A 19,454-nucleotide genomic window follows, 5' to 3' on the forward strand; every position below is an offset into this window, starting at 1 on the left:
GTACTTATAAAAATGGTATGAGAGACATGTTAAGACATACTTTAAGACCTCAAATGTACTTACCTTTGATTTACTATATCCTGATACAAATCCGGGTTGTCATTTTTAAAAACAGTTAACTGTTTGAGAGAATCTCCCTGCAACCTGTCTGCTATCACAAAGGCAATTTGCCACTCAATGACTGGAATCAAATCTTATGAGAAGCATCTTCATAATTAAGCATGAAAATAAGTACAGTATACTACAAGAAAAGGCATGATTTCTGCCTGATGGGGAAATTTCCTTTTCCAATAGCTAAGTAGGGAAAAACATCTCAGCTTCTAAAGTGATTAACCTGCAGACTTATAACAAAAGTTAAATGCATTACATCATAGAGAAATTCTTATTACATGCACAAGTGCCCTATCAAAAAGGAAATGAGAGGCCTTAGTTTGCATGAAACATTAAGTAATTATGATTACTCCATCGAGGACTATGCTATTAAATTTACACACAAGACAAATTATTTAATTTAAGGATGGAAGCTTCTTCTACAGTTGGCAGATGGCAATAATTCAGTCAAGAACAGAGTACAGCAACTCATCTAAAGTGTCAACTGTATCTTAAGAAGAATTACAATTAGATTTAAAACATCACTTCCACATACATCACTTTTTGTATCCAGTTGTGGCTCTTGAGGATGAAGACAGGCATGTGCTACTTTGATAACATGTTCGAGTTTTCGTGGCTGTTCTTCCACTTTTGCAGCCAAAAACAATGCAGTAGGAGAGATTATCTGTAAGAGAGGATAGTATTTTTAGTTTGTGTGTTTTTTGTTTTTGTTGTTTTTTGGGGGGGGGGGGGGGGGGGGGGGGGATTTTACTTCTACAAGCAGGACCTAGAGTTACATGGAGGGAGTGACATGGTAATTGCAGAAAGTATTAGAAAGTCTGTATTAGAGACGAGAAAATATGCAAGAGTAAAATACGAAGAGAATTACACCCTAGCTGAATTTCAGTACAGCAGGAGTTCTCCTATTCAAATGAAGGAAATAAACTGTAAGCATTAAACTATACTATGACCAAGAGATGTTTCAGGACTAATTAATTCTGACAGCTGACAGATTTCTTCACCAAATAGTCAGCAAACCAAGAAGAGGTGATGCTATTTTAGATTTAGTATTGGTAAGTAGCAAGGACCTCACAGAAGAACTGGATGTAGAAGACAACTTTGGTTCAAGTGATTCGTGAACTAAATTCAGTTTAAACTAAATGGAAGGATAAACCAAAATAGGTTTGCAACTAGGGCCCTTGATTTCAAGGGAGCAAACTTTGAAAAAAAAAATTAAGGCAAGTAGTAGGGAAGTAGACTGGACTGAAGAACAAGGATCTGAATGTGGAAGAGGCTTGGAATTCCTTTAAGTAAAAGTTGAAGACATTACCTGAAGCCTGCATCCAAAGTAAGAAGACAAAAATTGTAAGGAAGGGTTGCAGACAAAACTGGATGAACAAGGTTCTCAAACAGATTATAAAGAGAAAGCAGAAAGCCTACAAGAAATGGACGAAGGGATAGATCAGCAAGGAAAGGTACCTCTTGGAGATCAGAAAAAGTGAGAATTGCCAAAAGCCAAGCAGAGTTGGACTATGTAAAGGAAATTAAAACCTACGATAAAAGATTCTTTAGCCCTATTTAAAAAAAAGAAAAGAAAAGAATAAGTGGGATTGCTAAGCACTAAAGATGGGGTACTTTTTGCAATTACCGAGCATGGTCCAACACCTAAATGAATACTTTGCCTCAGTTTTTGATAAGGGTAACAAGGAGTTTAGGGCTAGTGGCAGGATGGCTAATGGGAATGAGGATGTGGAAGGAGAAAATTACCACATCCAAGATGGAAGTCAAACTCAAACAGCTTAATAGGAAGAAGTCAGGGCCCCTAGATAATCTCCCTCCATGAATATTAAAAGGAACTGGGCACATGAAATTGCAAGCCCTATAATGAATCCATCAGGGGCTATAACCCTATGACTGGACAATTCCTAATATAGTACCTAATTTTAAGGAAAAAAGGTGATCCAGAAAACTACAGGTCTGTTAGTTGACAATGTATGCAAGAAAGGTCTTTAAACAAATTTTGAAAAAGAAAGCAGTTAAGGACATAGAGGTAAATGATAATTAGGATAAAAACAACACGGTTTTACAAAAGGCAAATCGTGCCAGACCAACCCGATCTTTTTCTTTGAGAAGATTATCTACAAAATCAGTTAAGGAAATGCAGTAGATCAAATCTACCTGGATTTCAGTAAGGCATGATACATTTCCACATAGAAAATTAGTTAAATGGGAGAAGATGGGGATTAATACAAGTATTGAAAGCTGGGTAAAGGAACTGGCTAAAGGGAAGACTACAAAAGATCATAATGAAAGGAGAACTGTCAGGCTGGAAGGAGAGGTTACTAGTGAAGCTCCTCAGGGATCAATCTTGGGACCAATCACATTTAACATTTTCATTAATGACAGTGGCACAAAAAGTGGGAGTATGCTAATAAAATTTGTGGATGACACAAAGTTGGGAGGTATTGCCAATACAGAAGAGGACCAGTATATTATACAAGAAGTTTTGGATAACCTTGAAAACTGGAGCAAAGGAGATAGGATGAAATTTAATAGTGTAAAGTCATACACTTGGACTAACAAAAATGTCTGCTGTCAGCTGGGGACATATCAGTTGGAAGCAACAGAGGAGGAGAAAGACCTGGGTGTATTGGCTGATCAAAGAATAACTGATCCAGCAATGTGATGCAGCCATGAAAAAGACTAATGCAATTTTAGGATGAATCAGATGAGGTAATTTCAGTAGAGATAGGGAAGTGTTATTACCATTATGCAAGGCACTGGTGAGACCTCATCTGGAATACTGTGTGCAATTCTGGTCTCCCATGTTTAAGAAAGATAAATTCATCTGAGAGCAGGTACAGAGAAGGGATACTAGGATAATCAGAGGAATGGAGAACCTACCTTACGAGAGGAGACTTAAGAAGCCTGGCTTGTTTAGACTAATTAAACGAATGCTAAGGGGAGATAGAACTACTCCCTATAAAAACAACAGAGGGATAAACACCAGGTAAGAAGAAGGGTTATTTAAGTTAAGGGCAAATGTTGGCACAAGAACAACTGATATAAACTGGCCATCAACAAATTTAGGCTTGAAATTGGATGAAGAGTCCTAACCATGGCCAATGATTTAACAGGAAAACCCCTGGTCTGGAACCATCCCATAATACTTAACACAAAATTTGTGCCTGGAGAATGCATTAAGCACACCATGATTCACGAACTAGAAGTTGTATTGACAAGTAATGAATGTTTGAATACAAATTACTTTGGGGAAGGATAAATGATACACACCCACTTTACGGATCAATATGATCTCAATGCAGATTGCCATAACTGGAACATTAGAGTGAAGAGTTAACCCTAAGACGTCTGCCAACTCATTTTTCTGAATCAAGAAAACCTGACCTTTCACTTCTTATTCCAAAAAATTATCAAATATTACAAAAAATTATGTTGAACTTGTGAGAGTTAAGATTATAATATGGTCAACCATATTATCAACAGGATAAAGAAATAAGCAAAAGGCCTTGTCTAGGTGCAGAAGTCATACCAGCTTAACTTTGACATAACTGTAAACAGATTTAAGAGCATTCATCCAGGGTTTATGCTTGTTTATTAATTTTAAAGCAGACTGAAGTTCTAGTACAACTTCTGTATGTAGATCAACAGTAAGAAACAATCTGCCTGCTGAGTGCCAATTACAGATATATTATGTACTGTAGCAACAAATATTTTGAACTACACATTGATACGAACCTCAGGCACAAATGCATTACAATAGATCTTAATAGCATCCAGTTTAATGAAAAAACGCAAACAAAATTACATGCTCTATACTATCAATGGGTATTGTAGCCCTTTCCATTAAGCCACGATGATCATCCTAAAAAGCAAATACTTGTTTTTTTTGTTATAAAGATGGACAAAATATGGTGACTGATTTCAGTTGTCCATCTGATTAGAACCAGACATTTTAAACCGTTCCACTTCACACTGAGGAAACAAAAAGATCCCCTTAATAGATGTACTTATGAGAAAGTAAAATAAATATAAAGATTTTGGAGTCCATTCAAAAGCAGCTGAAGATCTGTACTTGGCCCCCAGTCTGCATATTGACTACCCGACCAAAAATTCTCTCACTAAAACTGAATCACAGGCAGCAATTTCCTACACAGCTCCCTAAGTAAAAGGGAACTGTTTCCTGTGTTCTTTGGATATATTTACCTGCAGCATTTAGAATTTCACTTCCACAAATAAACTGAATTTCACATTTAACTAAATTCTGTTTCCTTCTGGCAATTAATTAAAATTTGCTGATGTTACTTTAATGTAATCCTGAAAAACCCAGTTTTCAGTTACTTATAACTGTTAAACCTGAAACACTGAATTTTCCATGCCAGGTGTCTGCCTCAAACTGAATTTATTTCAAAAGTTTCAGCCAGACTGGTTCAGCTGCCTGAGAACCAGACTAGAGAATAATGTTTTGCCATTTAAAAATATTCTGGTAACTCTTTATTTGATGCGTTCTGTCATGCTCTGGAATAGGAACTTGCATATTAGCAGGGGATAGCCTGTGCCTTTTGCTGTTCTCATGAAAATATGCCAAAACTTGGCCCAATCATAATCTTTGAAAAGTTTCAGATCACAAATGCAGCTAAAATCTTGAAGATTATGTGTGCACTGAGCTACTCACAGCTCCTATGTATAACCAAACTGTACATGAGCCATTCCCCACAGCATGCTCCAATCCAGGCTTACAAAGACAAAGCTAGACTTTCCTTGCAATTGATTCCCTGGACCAAGCACAGGAACTAAGAGCAGGGAACCTATGCCTGCTGTGCGCTCAGTGACCCCAGGTAACATGGAGGCATTAGACACCAGACTAAAATGCAAAGGGGATAAGAGCCAGACCAGGGTGGAAGGAAAGGAGTAGACTGAAACAAGGTACCTGAGGTTGGAATGGAACCCAAGAAATCAGAATCTCACCATTCCATTGCAGTCAGCAAGTATCTGTTGAACCCCACTGGCAATGTGCATTTTTCAGCTCCCTCTAGTGCTGGTCCACACAGAAGGATGATATCCTACTATTGCTATCAGTTACGCCATTAGCTCAAGTGACAGAGGTCTGTGTGCTGGATCAGAGGTTCCAACACTGTTAATGAACTATGTGGGTATCAATATCTCATATGATGGAATCTGTTTTTTTCAGTTTGCTTTTTAAAAACATAGGACATTACATACTCAATAACTACATTAAGAGAATGTTATTAAGGTTGCAAAGTCAAGCCCTCAAAAATTAGAAAGTGCCAGAATTAAGATTGCACAGGCAACCTTAATTTGCCCCCCTTGTGCACATTCATTTGATACAGCCTTTAATTACATGATCCTTCACTAGATTTTTCAAGAGGAAATTTTTTTTTCCTGCTTCATTGAGTGCACTGGATGGAGTTGTTCTGGAGATGAAACAGGGTTGTATAAAAAATGAGGCTCTTGTCTGTAAACCCCCTGCCTCATTTGTTGCAGAAGTTGGAAGGTGCACAGTGAATGAAGCAAGGGATTGCACAAAGAAAGAAGGGTCTCATGGTTAAGGCAGTTAAACATTGCTGTGAAAGACTGGATACTATCTCTGCCTCTGCCACAGAATTCTATGCAATTAAGACTTCCTTGATCAAATAATTGTGAAGTCTCCAGTAACTCCCACTGAAATTCTATGAGAGATGTCAGATTGAGAGTACTGGAGTTCTGCTTAACCACAAATCAAGTATAGCATTAGAGCTTCCTCCATCCATCAACTTCTCAGAGTACTTCAACCTTTACTGAGAAGGACCACTTCCAAGGGTGAGAGGTCTCCATGTTCATTCAATCCTTGATTTCCATGGCATTGTCTAAACTAATTTTTGGTACTATTACTCAAGTTAACCAACTTTGAAGGTATTTATTCAGATAAGAAATGGCTTCCTTTAAACTTCAGACACAGCATCCTTATAGTTGTTGGTAAGGAACATATACTCTTCAAGATGCAAGGACAGCTGAACCACTCATATGTGAACCTACCATAAGTGAGTACTTAACATTTTATTCTGATGGCATTTTATTTCATACCTTTCACTTTAGAATATAATAGAGGTGCTTAAGGTGAGGTTATGAGACACAAAGAACTAGCATTTCTTTTATCAGAGGGCACATTTTATTTTTTTTCCCCAGCTAAGTAATAAAAAAGAGGTATTCACTTGGCAGCTGTATATGGGCAGCTATAACCTGATTATCAGGAAATATTCTGGTTCAACTGCCAAGAGTTGGAACAGCACAAATGTCAAGAGAGCTCTATCTTCTCAAGCCTTATTTTTTAACAAGATAATTGTCTCTGGTAGCTGTTTCTTAACTGAAGTAAAATGGTTTAGTTTCAGTTTCTAAGTGGACAGATCAGCATCAGATATCTGTCATTACAACTGGCATGCTTATTAGTCTTGTGCCTTGTCTAGACTGAACTTTTTGGTACAGTTTTAACTCTAGTTAATACGACTGTGAAGATTAGCCACAACACAACATTTGCTCCCTTTGTTTCACCATAGGCTAAATATAATGGGAATGCCAATGATGTCGTCACTCAAACCCATCATAAACCCATCAGGAAAATGTGTAGAATAAAGTTCCTTCAAAATAAATTTTTAAGTATTTCATTTTTAACTACTCACTTGTGAGGGTAGGATCGCCTCTCAGGAGTAGCTGAGCAATCACCACCTCTATCAGGATATATGTTTCTCATAGAAGACTACAAGTCTGAAGTTTTATAAGGAAGCCATTTGAATTATCTAAATAAAAAAGGCTTAAAGATAATTAAGTCTGAGAAGGAGTTCTGTGAGGAGAAAAATAAAGATTTCTGAATTTGATTTCAGACAAGTTTAATCAACACTTAAAATAAGGTATGAAAGAAAGTATTTTCTCAGCTATTACACAGCCATTATAGTACATAGGGCAAGTAGCATCTACTGCAAAGGGGAAATACTTTCCTGCCCGCGCCCTCCCCCCTCTTTTAAAGAAATCCCATTAAGTTCAAGGGAGTACAGTGTTAATATACACCACTGAGATTTAAAGAACTCTGGAGACAAGATTAATAAAATGATGTAAGAGGATTTTGGCAGGTGGCAGGAATCAACCAAGACAGACAATTCCACAGAAAGAGTGAGAATGCCTGTGCTCTTTGTGCAGCATGCAGTTCAATGAGAACATCACTGTTAAACTGATTTAAAGTCTGTGTTCACATTTCTGGAAAAGCCAGTTATTAAAATATGCAGATATTGCTCTCCAAATGTTGTCATTCGCTTGCTATTTAAAACCAGCTGTTTCCTTACAAATATATGGGTTAAGTAACTACATTTATGAAAACCTCCATCAACTGTTGGTATTTTTGATGTTATGTCACTGAAATAATTATATGAACGTATTTTGTTTTGATATTAAGAATTTAAGGCTCTAATTTCAATCTTAAGAAAAGCTACTTTGCCTTAATACGTTATAATGGAAGTGATGGGGACTTTTTTTGTTGTTGTTGTTGTTATTCTAATGGGTAGACAGTAAATTACAGACCTATCTAGAAACATCAAGGAGGAAGGGGAAATAAGTGGAATCACCAGTTATTGGAAAGCAATTCACACAGTCTCATCTCCAACAGGCAATGGAGTTCTGAACTGTTAAGGGAGTTTGGGTTTACTAGATTCTTGAAACTTATGAAGGTGGACAGGGCTTCTAAAAACTTAGCTCTATGTAAATTGGCTAGCTCCTCTTATTTTCCAGCTTTCAGTTCACTGATGATGTCTCATATGAACTGTGGCAAGCATAAATGTTCACGAACAATTCTGCAAATAAGTGGTTGGTACAGTGTACAAATTTTATCTGACTCAAAATTCCTAAAGTTAAAGGAAGTAGTACAAAACAAGTTATTCCATGGGCTGAAATAGTGAATAGAGTTCTTCAGAAGTAAAATGTAAAGGCTGTCAAGAATCACTTAAGATAAAAAGGATCCATGATCTGAAAAGAATGGAAAATTCATGTTTTCCAGATTATTCGATGTCTGTGCCACTGAATGGATTTTAACCTACTGAAGTGGAAAAGCAGAACATTGACAGATTTAACTATACTTTCAGACATTTGAGAGTAGTAGAAATGGGGCCACAAAAATAATCTAAGCCTCTGTTTTAGGGCTTCCAACAGTTCTTAGATATTATTTTCATTTATTTTTGATGCACAAAAATGGCACAATCAATGTGATTATGCCAGAAAACCTGAAAAGCAGACTTGAAGTTGACAGGAAAGGTACAACCTTCTTTTATGGAGACACCATCACTTTTAAGATAACACAAAATGAATAATTTAAATAAACAAGGATTTTGCCTTTAATATACTCCTCCACACAGATTAGAGTAAAACTTCCAAAAATGCCTACATTTAAGTCCATTTTAAAAAGTGGCTGCAGCAGTTAAGCACCAAATCCCATTGAAAGTAAACAAAAAAAGTTACAATACTGTGGTTTTAAAATAATTTCTGATGATGGGATGTTGGACATTTAACTAGTCCAAAAATAAATGGTCAATTGACTGGTCAAATAACATCAAGAATAGTCAAATATTTGTAAGCACAAATTTATTAGAACTCAACAAAAAAGTAAGACTCTATGACTACCAATAGGCTTGGTCTTAAATAGATACTTATGTCTAATTACAAAAACAAATTAGACTTAACTGAGTTATTTTTAATTCAGAAAAATGCAAATTACAATGAAGATCCAAAAAACCCTGAAAATGGCATTATGATGTGATTTAAAGAAGGCAGGCTGCCACCTATAATCAGGGCATTCCTCCTGAAATATCTGAACATGATCAAATAATAGGCAGTCAATTCACTGGCTTGCCAAGCCTAATTGGTGGGTTACAGGCATATGGAATGGTTTTAGACTTCATCTCCAATATGCACCATAAGTTACTGCAGGGACCTTGGCCATTAGGCTAGCTAAAAAAAGCATATTAGATAAAGATTAAAACATCTTCCTTTTTCACTCAATTTATTAGCATGTTAATATATTGTTCTCAAGCTCAATACAGTGTGGATGTTCTAATACAGGGGTGGCCAACCAGTGAGAGACAAAGAGCCTCAGTTACCTTGCCCTCAGGCAGTGTGTCAATTTCACTCCCCCTCCTCTCTCTACAGAGACCAATTGGCACTGATCTGTCAATTTCGGGGGCCGCTTGTCAATTTCATTCCCCTCTTCTCCCCAGAGCCGCATTTGTCTGAGCAAAGAGCCTCATGCGGGAGCCGCGGGATGGCTATCCCTATTCTATTGTTTAACAATCATGAAAGTTCAGTGGTTATAGATTATGTTAGGTTTTTCAAACTATGGTCCACAGAGTTGGACGGTCACCCGATGCTGGCATTTCCTTATTTCCAGCAACCAAATTTCATTAAAACCTTGTAAAAATGTTTAATATTTTTAGATTATTTTCCATGATTGCTTTATATGCTGGAGGGATGTTACAGGATTGTGCAAGGAGAGAGATGGTCAACAAGGCAATCACTGTAATACAGCCAAAGCTATGAATACTTTGAGAACTTCCACAACTGGCTATCAAAATATTTTAACTCTTTAAATTCCAATAATTATGGGTAAGAAAAACAATCTCACCTACAGCCTATCACTATAGTATCTAGGCACACTACCAGGATTCTAACATATATGACTTTAAAACAATGACAGGACATCACATTTTAAGTGCCCTGGATGATTCTTAGCCCAGTTATTTGGTATTAATGACAGTATTTCTATAAAGTGATTTGATTTAAATATATAATTGGAGGTCACTTTTGAACATTAAAGAGTTGCTGCATTGCTGATGTTGTCAAAATTTGAAAGGCACTTCAAGAGACATTGAAGAAAGAAATACCTCACCAGAAAGTTAAACTGCAGGCGACAAAGAAGCAAATGGATCAAGCACTAACTCCACCTCATTTTCTTGCGAACATTCTCGACCCCAGATATAAAGATGGCTGCCTAACTTCTGAAGAAGATGCTGCTGCCACGGCATGGGTATCTCAAAATCACTCCTCAGTTATGCCAGTCATAACAAATTTCAGGGCTGGAGCGGAACCATTTAAACAGTACAGGTTTACTGATGATGTTTTGAACAAAGTCACTCCCCTGAATTGGTGGAAATCATTAGTCAGGCACCTTGAAACAGAGTTCCTTCAGTTGCTAAGCCAACTTTTCACAGTAGTAGCTTCCTCTGCAGGCACAGAGAGAATGTTTTCTTCATTTGGTATTATTTACTCAAAGCTAAGAAATCGACTGGGAGTTGAAAAAGCAGGAAAACTCATTTCTTTTTCAGTTTAGGAATAAAAATGACAGGAGTGGGGAAGATAAAACTTCTACAACTAGTTCTCAAGGACAGCATACATTTAGTGTTGTGATGACTTGTCTGTTAGAATTAATAAAATTTGAAAATTAAAAAAAAAAACGTTTAAGGACAGCCGTCAGCCCGGCAACTCAGGAGACTGCTGCAATCGCAAATGTGAAACGTTTATGTAACATTAAATATTTAGTTTAATAAAATATAAGTGTTATCGTGTTTGCGTGTATGATTTAGTTCTTACCATTCCTAATGTACTGCTGCTGTATCTGCAGCTTGACACAGGTAATCAGTATTATGTACTAAGTTAATAAAAATCAACTTATCTTAAAAATTACACAAAGTATACCTTCCTAGATGTTGTAAAATGCTATATTGAGTTGTAAATTAACATGCTTTAGTGATCAGATTTGCACCATTGTTTAAGAAATATGTGAAGAAGTATCAGTGAGAAATTTGATTTAAGTTAATGATTTTTCTCTTGGTGATTTAAATCGCCTTGATTTAAATCAATCCACCCTGCTCACTAGTACTTTGTATATTTTAAATGTCTAACAGTTTCTTCTTGCAGTGGACAAGCAGTAGTTAAGTTTTCAGCTGGCCAAGCACTCTGATGATTTTGATAACACTGACTAACTTTCATTACAGTCTTTGGCCATTGCCCTGTCTACAAAGAACTTGCCAGATGGCTTGGGAGTATGAATTTAAAAGTGACTCACATTCACTTTGAGACCACTCCCTTCACCCTAAAAGAATGGAAAAGCAAAAATAAGGCAATGCATTTGACACCTGTGTATCAATACAAATATAAAAGCCACTGTCTAATGTAACATTCATAGCAAATACAGAAAGTTATTTGGGAGATACTGGTATAAGTGTTCTGAAATATATGTGCTAGCTTTTTAACTTTCAATGATATGTTACAATAAATGAAATTTTTCGGAAGCTGAAGTTAGCATAGCACTGACCCGTAAGAAATTTAATGCAGCTTTGCTCACAAGTTACAGATGTGGTAGCAATTCTAAGAACTAAACGACTGTATATACTAGTGTCCAGTTGCAGGTAGAATATAGTGGCTAAAGAGTCCCTTTTCACTAACAAAAAACTGACATTGGTTACTAGATGTCTTGGTTTACCACTCAATGGATTTCTTTTTTAGGCTACACCAGCCTGGGCTGTGGAAACATCATGTAAACTCAACTCTCCACTCCAATCAACTCCACCTGAATGAGGAAGGCCATAAATCGCCCACAGTCACAAAAGTAACCTTCAGATACCTCACTAGATGATACTCAATTGGCTGTGGGTTACCAACTAGACCATGTACTTATCTATCAAACTGAGAAAAGACAATGGAGTACAAATCTTCTACTGCCCTCAATGTATTTAGCAAAAAAAAAAAAAAACACAAAAAAAAAAATTTTTTTTTTTTTAAAAAAGGTCTGTCTACACAAAATAACCCAATCATGTTTAAACATGATTTTGAGATACACTTGTGTCCTAATCTTCTAACACTATTCTTCCCCTGAGGACAAAAGGCTATTTTAAAGAACTACATTTCAGGCTACGTACATACCACAGGTATTTATATTCACATGGTCCTCTAACATGATTACAGCATACATTTTCTCCATTCATACAAACAAGAGTGTCCAGGTACAAGACATAAACATGTCTCAGAATGGTTAAATACTGACATTTCTGTGATATAGACAGAGGTGTAAAAACATTTTTGTACATAGGGCCTAAAACACTGCAGCTATTTGGTAACCAACTTGCTGTAAATTTCACTAACTCCTAGGTGGCAAAAATAGTTAGTCATGGTTATGAAATTTGCTTGTGGTCCCATAATGTTATTTAGCTTATTTCTTGTTTAATCACCAAAATACAAAAAAATCTTAACACACCTGGACCTCAGATAGGTTTCAGTGCCAGGGCTCAGAAAGCCCATCATGCCATTTAATTACATACCTCAATTTGAAATCACCTCAGCCAACTCCTCAGCACCCTCGGGTGCATTGCATCCGGCCCCATGGACTTGTGAATGTCCAATCTTTCTAAATAGTCTTGAAGTCCTTCAGCACTGCGGGATGTTTGCCTCCTTCCCCTGTACATACCTCCTTACATACCCAGTACATACCTCTCCATCATTGACTATTCTTTAGGGGGGAGAGGGGGGAGGGAGAACAGGGAAAGAGAAGGAAGAAAGCAAATTACAAAAGATCTATTTTCATATGAAGACATTGAACCAATATTTTTTTACCAACACATCTAATATACCTGACAGGAAAAAAAAAGCTTGAGATTTCACATTATCCAGTTTAAAAAAAATATGCCCAACAGAACTGGTTACAGAAACATCCAAACATAAATAGAATTTTTTATTAAAGATTTAACATCCAGTTCACCAGTAAATTACATACAAGGTAGCTAGAGCTACTTGTCAGAACAGTTTTGAAATGTTTCCATCTACTATAAATGCCCACTGAGTTACTGAAGGGGGAAGAGTTATATGAATTGATCATGGCTTTTACAAATCAAAGTATATATGTAAATCAGACACAAACCATAATTGCATCAGTTAGGTACATCATGCCATGCAACATAGTAACTGCTGACTCTTAACTAGTAAAAGTAGCATTTGTTCCAATATCCCCAGACTTTTAAACCAACAGATATCTACAACAGAAAAATCAAGAAGATTGGTCAGTATGTAGTCTTGTTGCTTATCACATTATTTCTCTAATTTAGGAACATAGCAGAATTTTAATTACTACCAGTTAAAATAGTCTCCACTTGAAATAAGAGTTCTACAAATAATGTTTCTAAAATAGTTCTTCTGAAGCTAGAATTAATGCTCTAATATACAATGGAACTGTACATTGTATCTGTATGACACTGACAGTATCATACCTGAAAACTATGTCAGCTGTTCCCTCAAAATGATGTGCAAGTGTAGCTTATAAAAGCATAAAAGTAAGTACTTACGTTTCTATTAAATTTTGAGAAGGAATGATGCATATAAAACCTGTGCATGTAAACAATTGCAGTATTTATTGTAAGCTGAGATCTGAAAGATAGTGTTAAGGAAATTTTACACATCTAAACAAACAATGTACAACAAATTAAGTTGAAATTCTATCTATCACAAATCCTTTTCAGTATGTTACTCTATTCTAATAAAACCGTAACTGAATCAATAAAGTAGTAACAAAACAAGGATACATAACCAGTGTAAAGGTACCTTTACTCATTTGTTTCAAACACAATAGGGAGATTGTAAAAACGGATTTACCATGTCTCATTCACTGGAAGCAGACTCCCTAATTCAGGATTTATCTTTAGATAGAGTTTAACTTTGCTTCCTCTTGCCAAAAACAATTTTACTGTTTCAAACGTTTTAAATTAACTCTCTTAAGTCTTTATTCTAGTTTATGCAGGTTTAGAGTCTTATCTAATTATTATAAGTTTTTGTTCAATTTGATTCAGTGACTTCTTATAGTAATTAGATGTTAATTCCAATAAAATGGAATAGATTACTTCCTATGAATAACTATTATTTATACATAAAGTACTTCTAACAAAACCCAGTGATCAACGAAGAAACTGCCAAGTCTACAATCAAGCTATATGACAATCTGAATAAGAGAAAACAACGAATTTATAAAAACTGCTTTAGAATTAAGCCAAAAAGAGATAGTCTGTCTACTTTTAAGTGAGACACCTGGGAGGCCTTCTCTGTGGTGAGTAGGGTAGAAAAAGGTTAAGCTACAAACTCAGGGTCTAAAAATGAGCTCTTCCTCCTAACACTATATTCAACTTAAATAAAAGTCATTCTCCCTTTTATTTCAAGGGCGGGAGAGAAGTTTAGCTTTAAGGGAATAAGAATGTTACAGTAGCCGCAAATACCAAAGCAGATGAAAACCACTGTGGAGTTTATCCACATCAATTTAACTGGGGGAAAAGAGTTCCGAACCGATCTAGAGAGTCATCATGTGCTTCAATCCCTCTCTCCACCTCACACACACACGGCAGCGGCGGCGCTGGAGAAGGTAACACCAGCTTTTAGACCCGCACTCCGAAGAGGGCTGGATCAACGGAGAGTTTGAGCGACTGTAATCACCACCCCCTCCCCCAGAAACACAGCCCGGGAACATAGAGACCAGCCAACAACTCCCGCTCTCAGACCCACCCGCCAGGCAGCGGCCCCCCGCTGTCTCCCTGCCCCCACACCGTAGGCCCCGGCTCCCCTCCCGGCGTCCGGCCCCAGCTCGCCCCGTGCCTAGGCCCCCGGCGCTGTCCCGCGCCGAGCTCCAGCTCGCGTACGGAACTTCTCGCCACGTCCGACCCGGTGCCTGGCCTGCCCCTGGGCCGGAACCGGCTCCCTTCCACCCACACGCTGAGGGGCGGCCGGATGAGGCTGCGGCCCAGGACGACCACGCCGCCCCCGCCCACGCCCGGAGGCCCCGGTCGGATACACGTTGAGGCGCTGGCCCATGTCCTGGATGAGGTTGGCCGCCTGCTGCCGATACGAGAGCTCCTTGTCGGCCTCCACCCCGCAGCTCCGGGTCGGCGTGTTCTCCAGCTGCTCCCGGCTGAAGAACCAGCGCGACGCAGACAAGGAGGCGCCGCCACCCCTCACCGCCGAGCCCGCGCCAGACCCGCTCGCAGCCGCCGCCATGACACTTCCTCCCCCTGTTCCTCCGAGTCCGGCCCCGCCCGCCGGCGGCCCAGCCGCCGCGGCGCCTGGCCCCTCGTCTCCCTCCATATTCGTTCTCGCGAGAACTCGAGGCCCACCAGCGAGCATTCCACCTAGCCGCCTAAAACCATAGAGTCTGGCGAGCGTTGGAGCTAGAACATCGCAAAGGCCACCCGCGTCACGTGGTCATCGAAGTCGCCCGGGGCGGCCATGCCTATCGAGGCACCATATAGAGGCTCGCCCCGGATGTGGGGCGCAGGGAAAGGAGCCACTTCAAGAACGGCTCCTCCCGCGCCTGTAACTCCTCCGACCCCTCCCCCCACAGCCTGAGAAAAGTTCCGCCGCCATCGGGTCCGGGCAGAAATGAGGTATCATCGTGCCCTCACCGCCGTTCTTCAGCCGCCCGCGCTGGTTGGCTAGCAGGCCGTGCGTCACCGTGCACAAGCCCGCCTTCCGGCGCCTGGGGCGGGCTTCTGTGACCCGGGAAGTCCAGCTTCTCGGCCAGGCCCGCCTCGGCCGCAGAGTGGGTCTGTGCTGCCGTCAGTCCGTCCGTGCCAGCCCCGCTCCCCGGGCTCGTGCTGCGGCAGCTGCCCCTCCCCCGCTGCCCATCCGCCTCAGGCCGTCCCGTCGCGTCCCGCTGCCTTCTTCCTGGCGTGCTCTGGAGCCGCCCCTTCCCCGGACTCCCCCTCTGTGGCCCTGCTTGCCCTGGAGGCCCCACCGGGTTTCCTGCGGGGCACCCAGAAAACGAAGGGGGAGGGGCTGCTCCACCCCCCCCCCCCCGTCGTCCATCCCGCCACCGGCCACGTACGCCGCCTGCCGGCCCTAGGCCAGGGCAGCTGCAGCCGGCTGCACAGCCGCTTCTCTGTGTCTCGGCTCCGAGGGACGCTGGGGACGGGGTCCCGCCTGCTACTGGGCGCTGGCCCCTTGTGTACCAGCGGCCTCCTGTTTGCTTTGCTGCTGTGCTCGCCGTCTTTGTGCAGCCAGCGTAGGGTCTGCGGACAAGCTGGGTGTAGACGGAGCCGCGGGGGGGACTCGGCGCCTGAGTCTGTCGTGCTCTGCAAGTTCTCACACGGCTTGTGTGCCACTCCTGGCAGGGTCACACGGCCTCACTTCCACGATAGCCAACACCACTGTACATTCATAAACTCTACTGCGTGGCTGAAGGGACTATGCTATTCAGGAGAAACCTCCTAAAACATGCCCGAAATGGGTAGTCATGTGGCTTTCCCTTGTGCAGTTCTTCTCTGGACAATAATATTGATGAGAAGAAGATGCCAGTGTGGGCATATATGTAGATGAGGTTGGTAGCACTGCCTATTACAGAGCCTGGGATGGATTCCATGATGTGAGTCTTATGTCCTGTTACCCAGTAGGTGTAAAACTGACTGGAAAGAGTCTCATTCTCTTTTGGTCTACGCTGAAGATGACAGCCTACTATTTCTATCAGGTCCTCCCTTAATGCTATTTACCTAACAAGGAACTGAGGTATAAAGTGCTTAAGCTACCACAGGAAGTCTGCCACACAGGAAACAACCCACATTGTCTGAATCCCAGGCTAGTTCCCTAAGTACTGGACCATCCGCTTCTAAAACATATCACTGCATTGGCTGGGATTCAAACCCAGCTCAACTTCTTGGAAAGCAGCTGTACTCACCACAGTATCTCCATTACCCCCTGTAGCTCAAGAGGCAGTGTGTGCAGTGGATCTAAAGGTCTCAACCCTGCTGATGATCCTTTTTGTCTGTTTTTATCCCAGTGATACACCCACTAGTGGTCCTCTTTTCTGTTTTTTAGAGCATGAACAGTGAGACCTGAAGAGGAAGAGGTTTATGCAAAGGGACAGCAGGACTGGGAAGGAGAACAGGACTAATGTGTTCCCTGCGCAAGGTGGGGAAAACAGGGAGTCTAGCTGCAGAGAGGGAAGGAAAAAAAAAAGGCAGGATATGTCATGGAGACTTGTTACTGATATAGTTCTTATATAGTGCAGACCATCATTGGTTGGAATGAGAGTGGAGGAGGTGTCTCTTCATCCCACCACATCCCACTGGAATTCTGATGTGTTTTGGTCTCATATTTACTTCTGGAACTGTGTTCTGGTTAGTTCTATTAAAATTACAGCACTGATTATATACATATATGACAATTTTCAAGATGTAAAAAAACAGATTAGTAAATGTGCAACATAGGGAAGAATCTTGCAAGGAGAAAAATGAAGTGGATGACCTATCTGTCTCTAACTGGCCCTGAGTTCTAGATCACCTTTAAGTTTCAGCTGCTCCAAAGGCTATTTTTAACTACAGAGATTTGTTTTTGTAGTAAGAACTTGATCAGTGCTTTCATACTTGTGGGCAAAACTTTTCAAACTGGAGTCTTCGGAAACTCTTGCCTTTATCTGTATCAATATGTGCTCGCAGTTCCTTTCTCAGACCTGAAGAAGAGCTCTGTATGGCTCGAAAGCTTCTCTCTCACACCAATAGAAGTTGGTCCAATAAAATAAATTACTTCACCCACCTTTTCTATTTAAACATTTGTAAGAAGCAAAGCTAATAGGTTATGGGGAGGCTGGGAAGAAGGGACTATGCTATGAGAATTAAGCTGCCTTTTCTCCACTTTGAAGTTTAACTAAAACAAGTTGGTGGAGAAATCATGTAACATTTAAATAACTGAAGAATTTATCCTTTATATACTTACAGACTTCAAAGGAGAGAAAAGTTTGACAGGAAAGACAATGCACCTTGTCTTCTGAACCTCTACTCACGGTACTTCTATTGAAAAGTTTGCTGGACTGAGTGCAATTAAATTTCATGGAAGCCACTTTACTAGCTTCCCTTTTCCTCGTACACAAATATCTAGGCCCAGATCCACAAAGAGACTTCAGTGTTGCAGTGCAGATCCACAAAGAGACTTCAGTGTTGCAGTGCTAACTTTTAGGTGCCTAGAAAATCACTGGAAGAACAGTGTGATCCACAAAGCTTGAGTTAGGTGCCCAGGTTCCCCATATGCTGAATGGTCAGAGAGGTGCCTCAGAGCAGGATCCTCAAAAGCCAGCATGCTAGTCAGGAAACCACCTAAGCTAGTCAATAGCAGATACCAATGAGAGAGGTGTATCTTAAACCCTGCCCTTCTGACAGAGTTCCATGCCTAAGTCTGGGATTCATGGAGGCCCTTATCTCTGGTCACGATCCACAGCTAGACACCCCTCTTCTGCAGTCAGGTGGCTTAGGCACCTAAGTTGTTTCTTGCAAGGTGGAATTACATTTTGCCTATCTTCATAAAACAGCAGCAACTGCCTCACTTATAACCTTTAGCCCAGAGGTAGAGTACCTATGTGGGATGTCAGAGACCCCTGCTTCAAGTCCCCCTTCTTCCTGACGAGAAGAAGGGAATCTGAACAAGGGTTCCTTACCTCTCAGGTAAGTGCCCTTGGACTACTGGATATTCTCATATGGGTCTTTTCCCATCCTTCTTGTTAAAGCTGTTTCACTTTAATTAAACATTAATTGGGCCAGAGAAAGTGAGAATCATTCTACAGGCCAATGGCTAGGTAATTTATCTGAGAGGTAGAGAACACCTATTCAAATCCTGTCTCATCAAGCAGAGGGCAAACTTGAAACGGGGTCTCCCACCTTCTGAGTGACTCTGAGTACTGTAACCACTGGACTAAAGGTTATAAAGGAAGTCCCTGTCTTCTCTTTCCCTAACCACAGATGTTTTTGTGTGGAATTAGGTAGCCTCTGAGCACGCCTTCCAGATTGGACCCTACAGGCAAGATTGGCAGTGGAATGTCTACCCTCCCGTGCTTTGTGAATTGACCTGGGGTTTAGGTGGGAGATAGATATCCAGATGCCTTAAGTGAGGCAGCAGTGCATATGCTCAAAGGCAAAACATAGGTGTCTAGGGAACTTCTACAGCAAAAACTTAGGCAGCTAGTGAATTTAGGTACCTATGGGGTTAGGCAGTAACTGAATGGAGACTTTGTGGATCACAGTGGCACTTAAAACTGGGATTTTAGGCACCTAAATTCCTTTGTAGTATATTCCTGTAGGTCCTGGAATATATCTATCTAAGGGTCTGATGCTGTGAGGTGCTGAATGGCTACTAGGAAATGCTGAGTACCCTCAGTTCCCAATGAAGTTCTGTAATCTTTCATAGAGTCTTCTTGGAGAAATAAGAGAGAGAAGACCTAAATTCCTAATGTAGAAAATAAGCACACAGTAAAACAAAAAAGAACCTTACCCTTAAAAAGACTCCTAAACCTTTCAGGC

At 40.4% G+C, this 19,454-nt stretch overlaps 1 protein-coding gene across 6 annotated transcripts in view; it reads right to left on the minus strand.

Moving 5' to 3' along the window:
- The window catches only part of CCNT2 (cyclin T2), a 37,331-nt gene extending 21,380 nt beyond the window's left edge, over window positions 1–15,951 (minus strand). For 3 of the 6 annotated variants that reach the window (XR_010919896.1, XM_067549533.1, XM_067549532.1), the window contains exons 1-3: window positions 14,969–15,951; window positions 13,479–13,560; window positions 647–775 (exon numbers count right to left, since the gene is read on the minus strand). Coding sequence is in view for 5 of the 6 variants with exons in the window: in XM_067549533.1 (XP_067405634.1) it covers window positions 647–775; window positions 13,479–13,560; window positions 14,969–15,297 (540 nt within the window). In the remaining variant the exon portion in view is untranslated. Of the gene's footprint in view, window positions 1–646; window positions 776–11,209; window positions 11,237–13,057; window positions 13,456–13,478; window positions 13,561–13,715; window positions 14,584–14,968 lie in introns of those variants that run through there. The other 3 variants (XM_067549536.1, XM_067549534.1, XM_067549535.1) reach the window with 3 other exon arrangements.
- Between the last annotated feature and the right edge of the window lie 3,503 nt (window positions 15,952–19,454).

This window comes from Emydura macquarii, unplaced genomic scaffold, assembly GCF_026122565.2.
Source record: "Emydura macquarii macquarii isolate MOO-44397 ecotype Brisbane River unplaced genomic scaffold, CSIRO-AGI_Emac_v2 contig_1253, whole genome shotgun sequence".
Lineage (NCBI taxonomy): Eukaryota > Metazoa > Chordata > Testudines > Chelidae > Emydura > Emydura macquarii.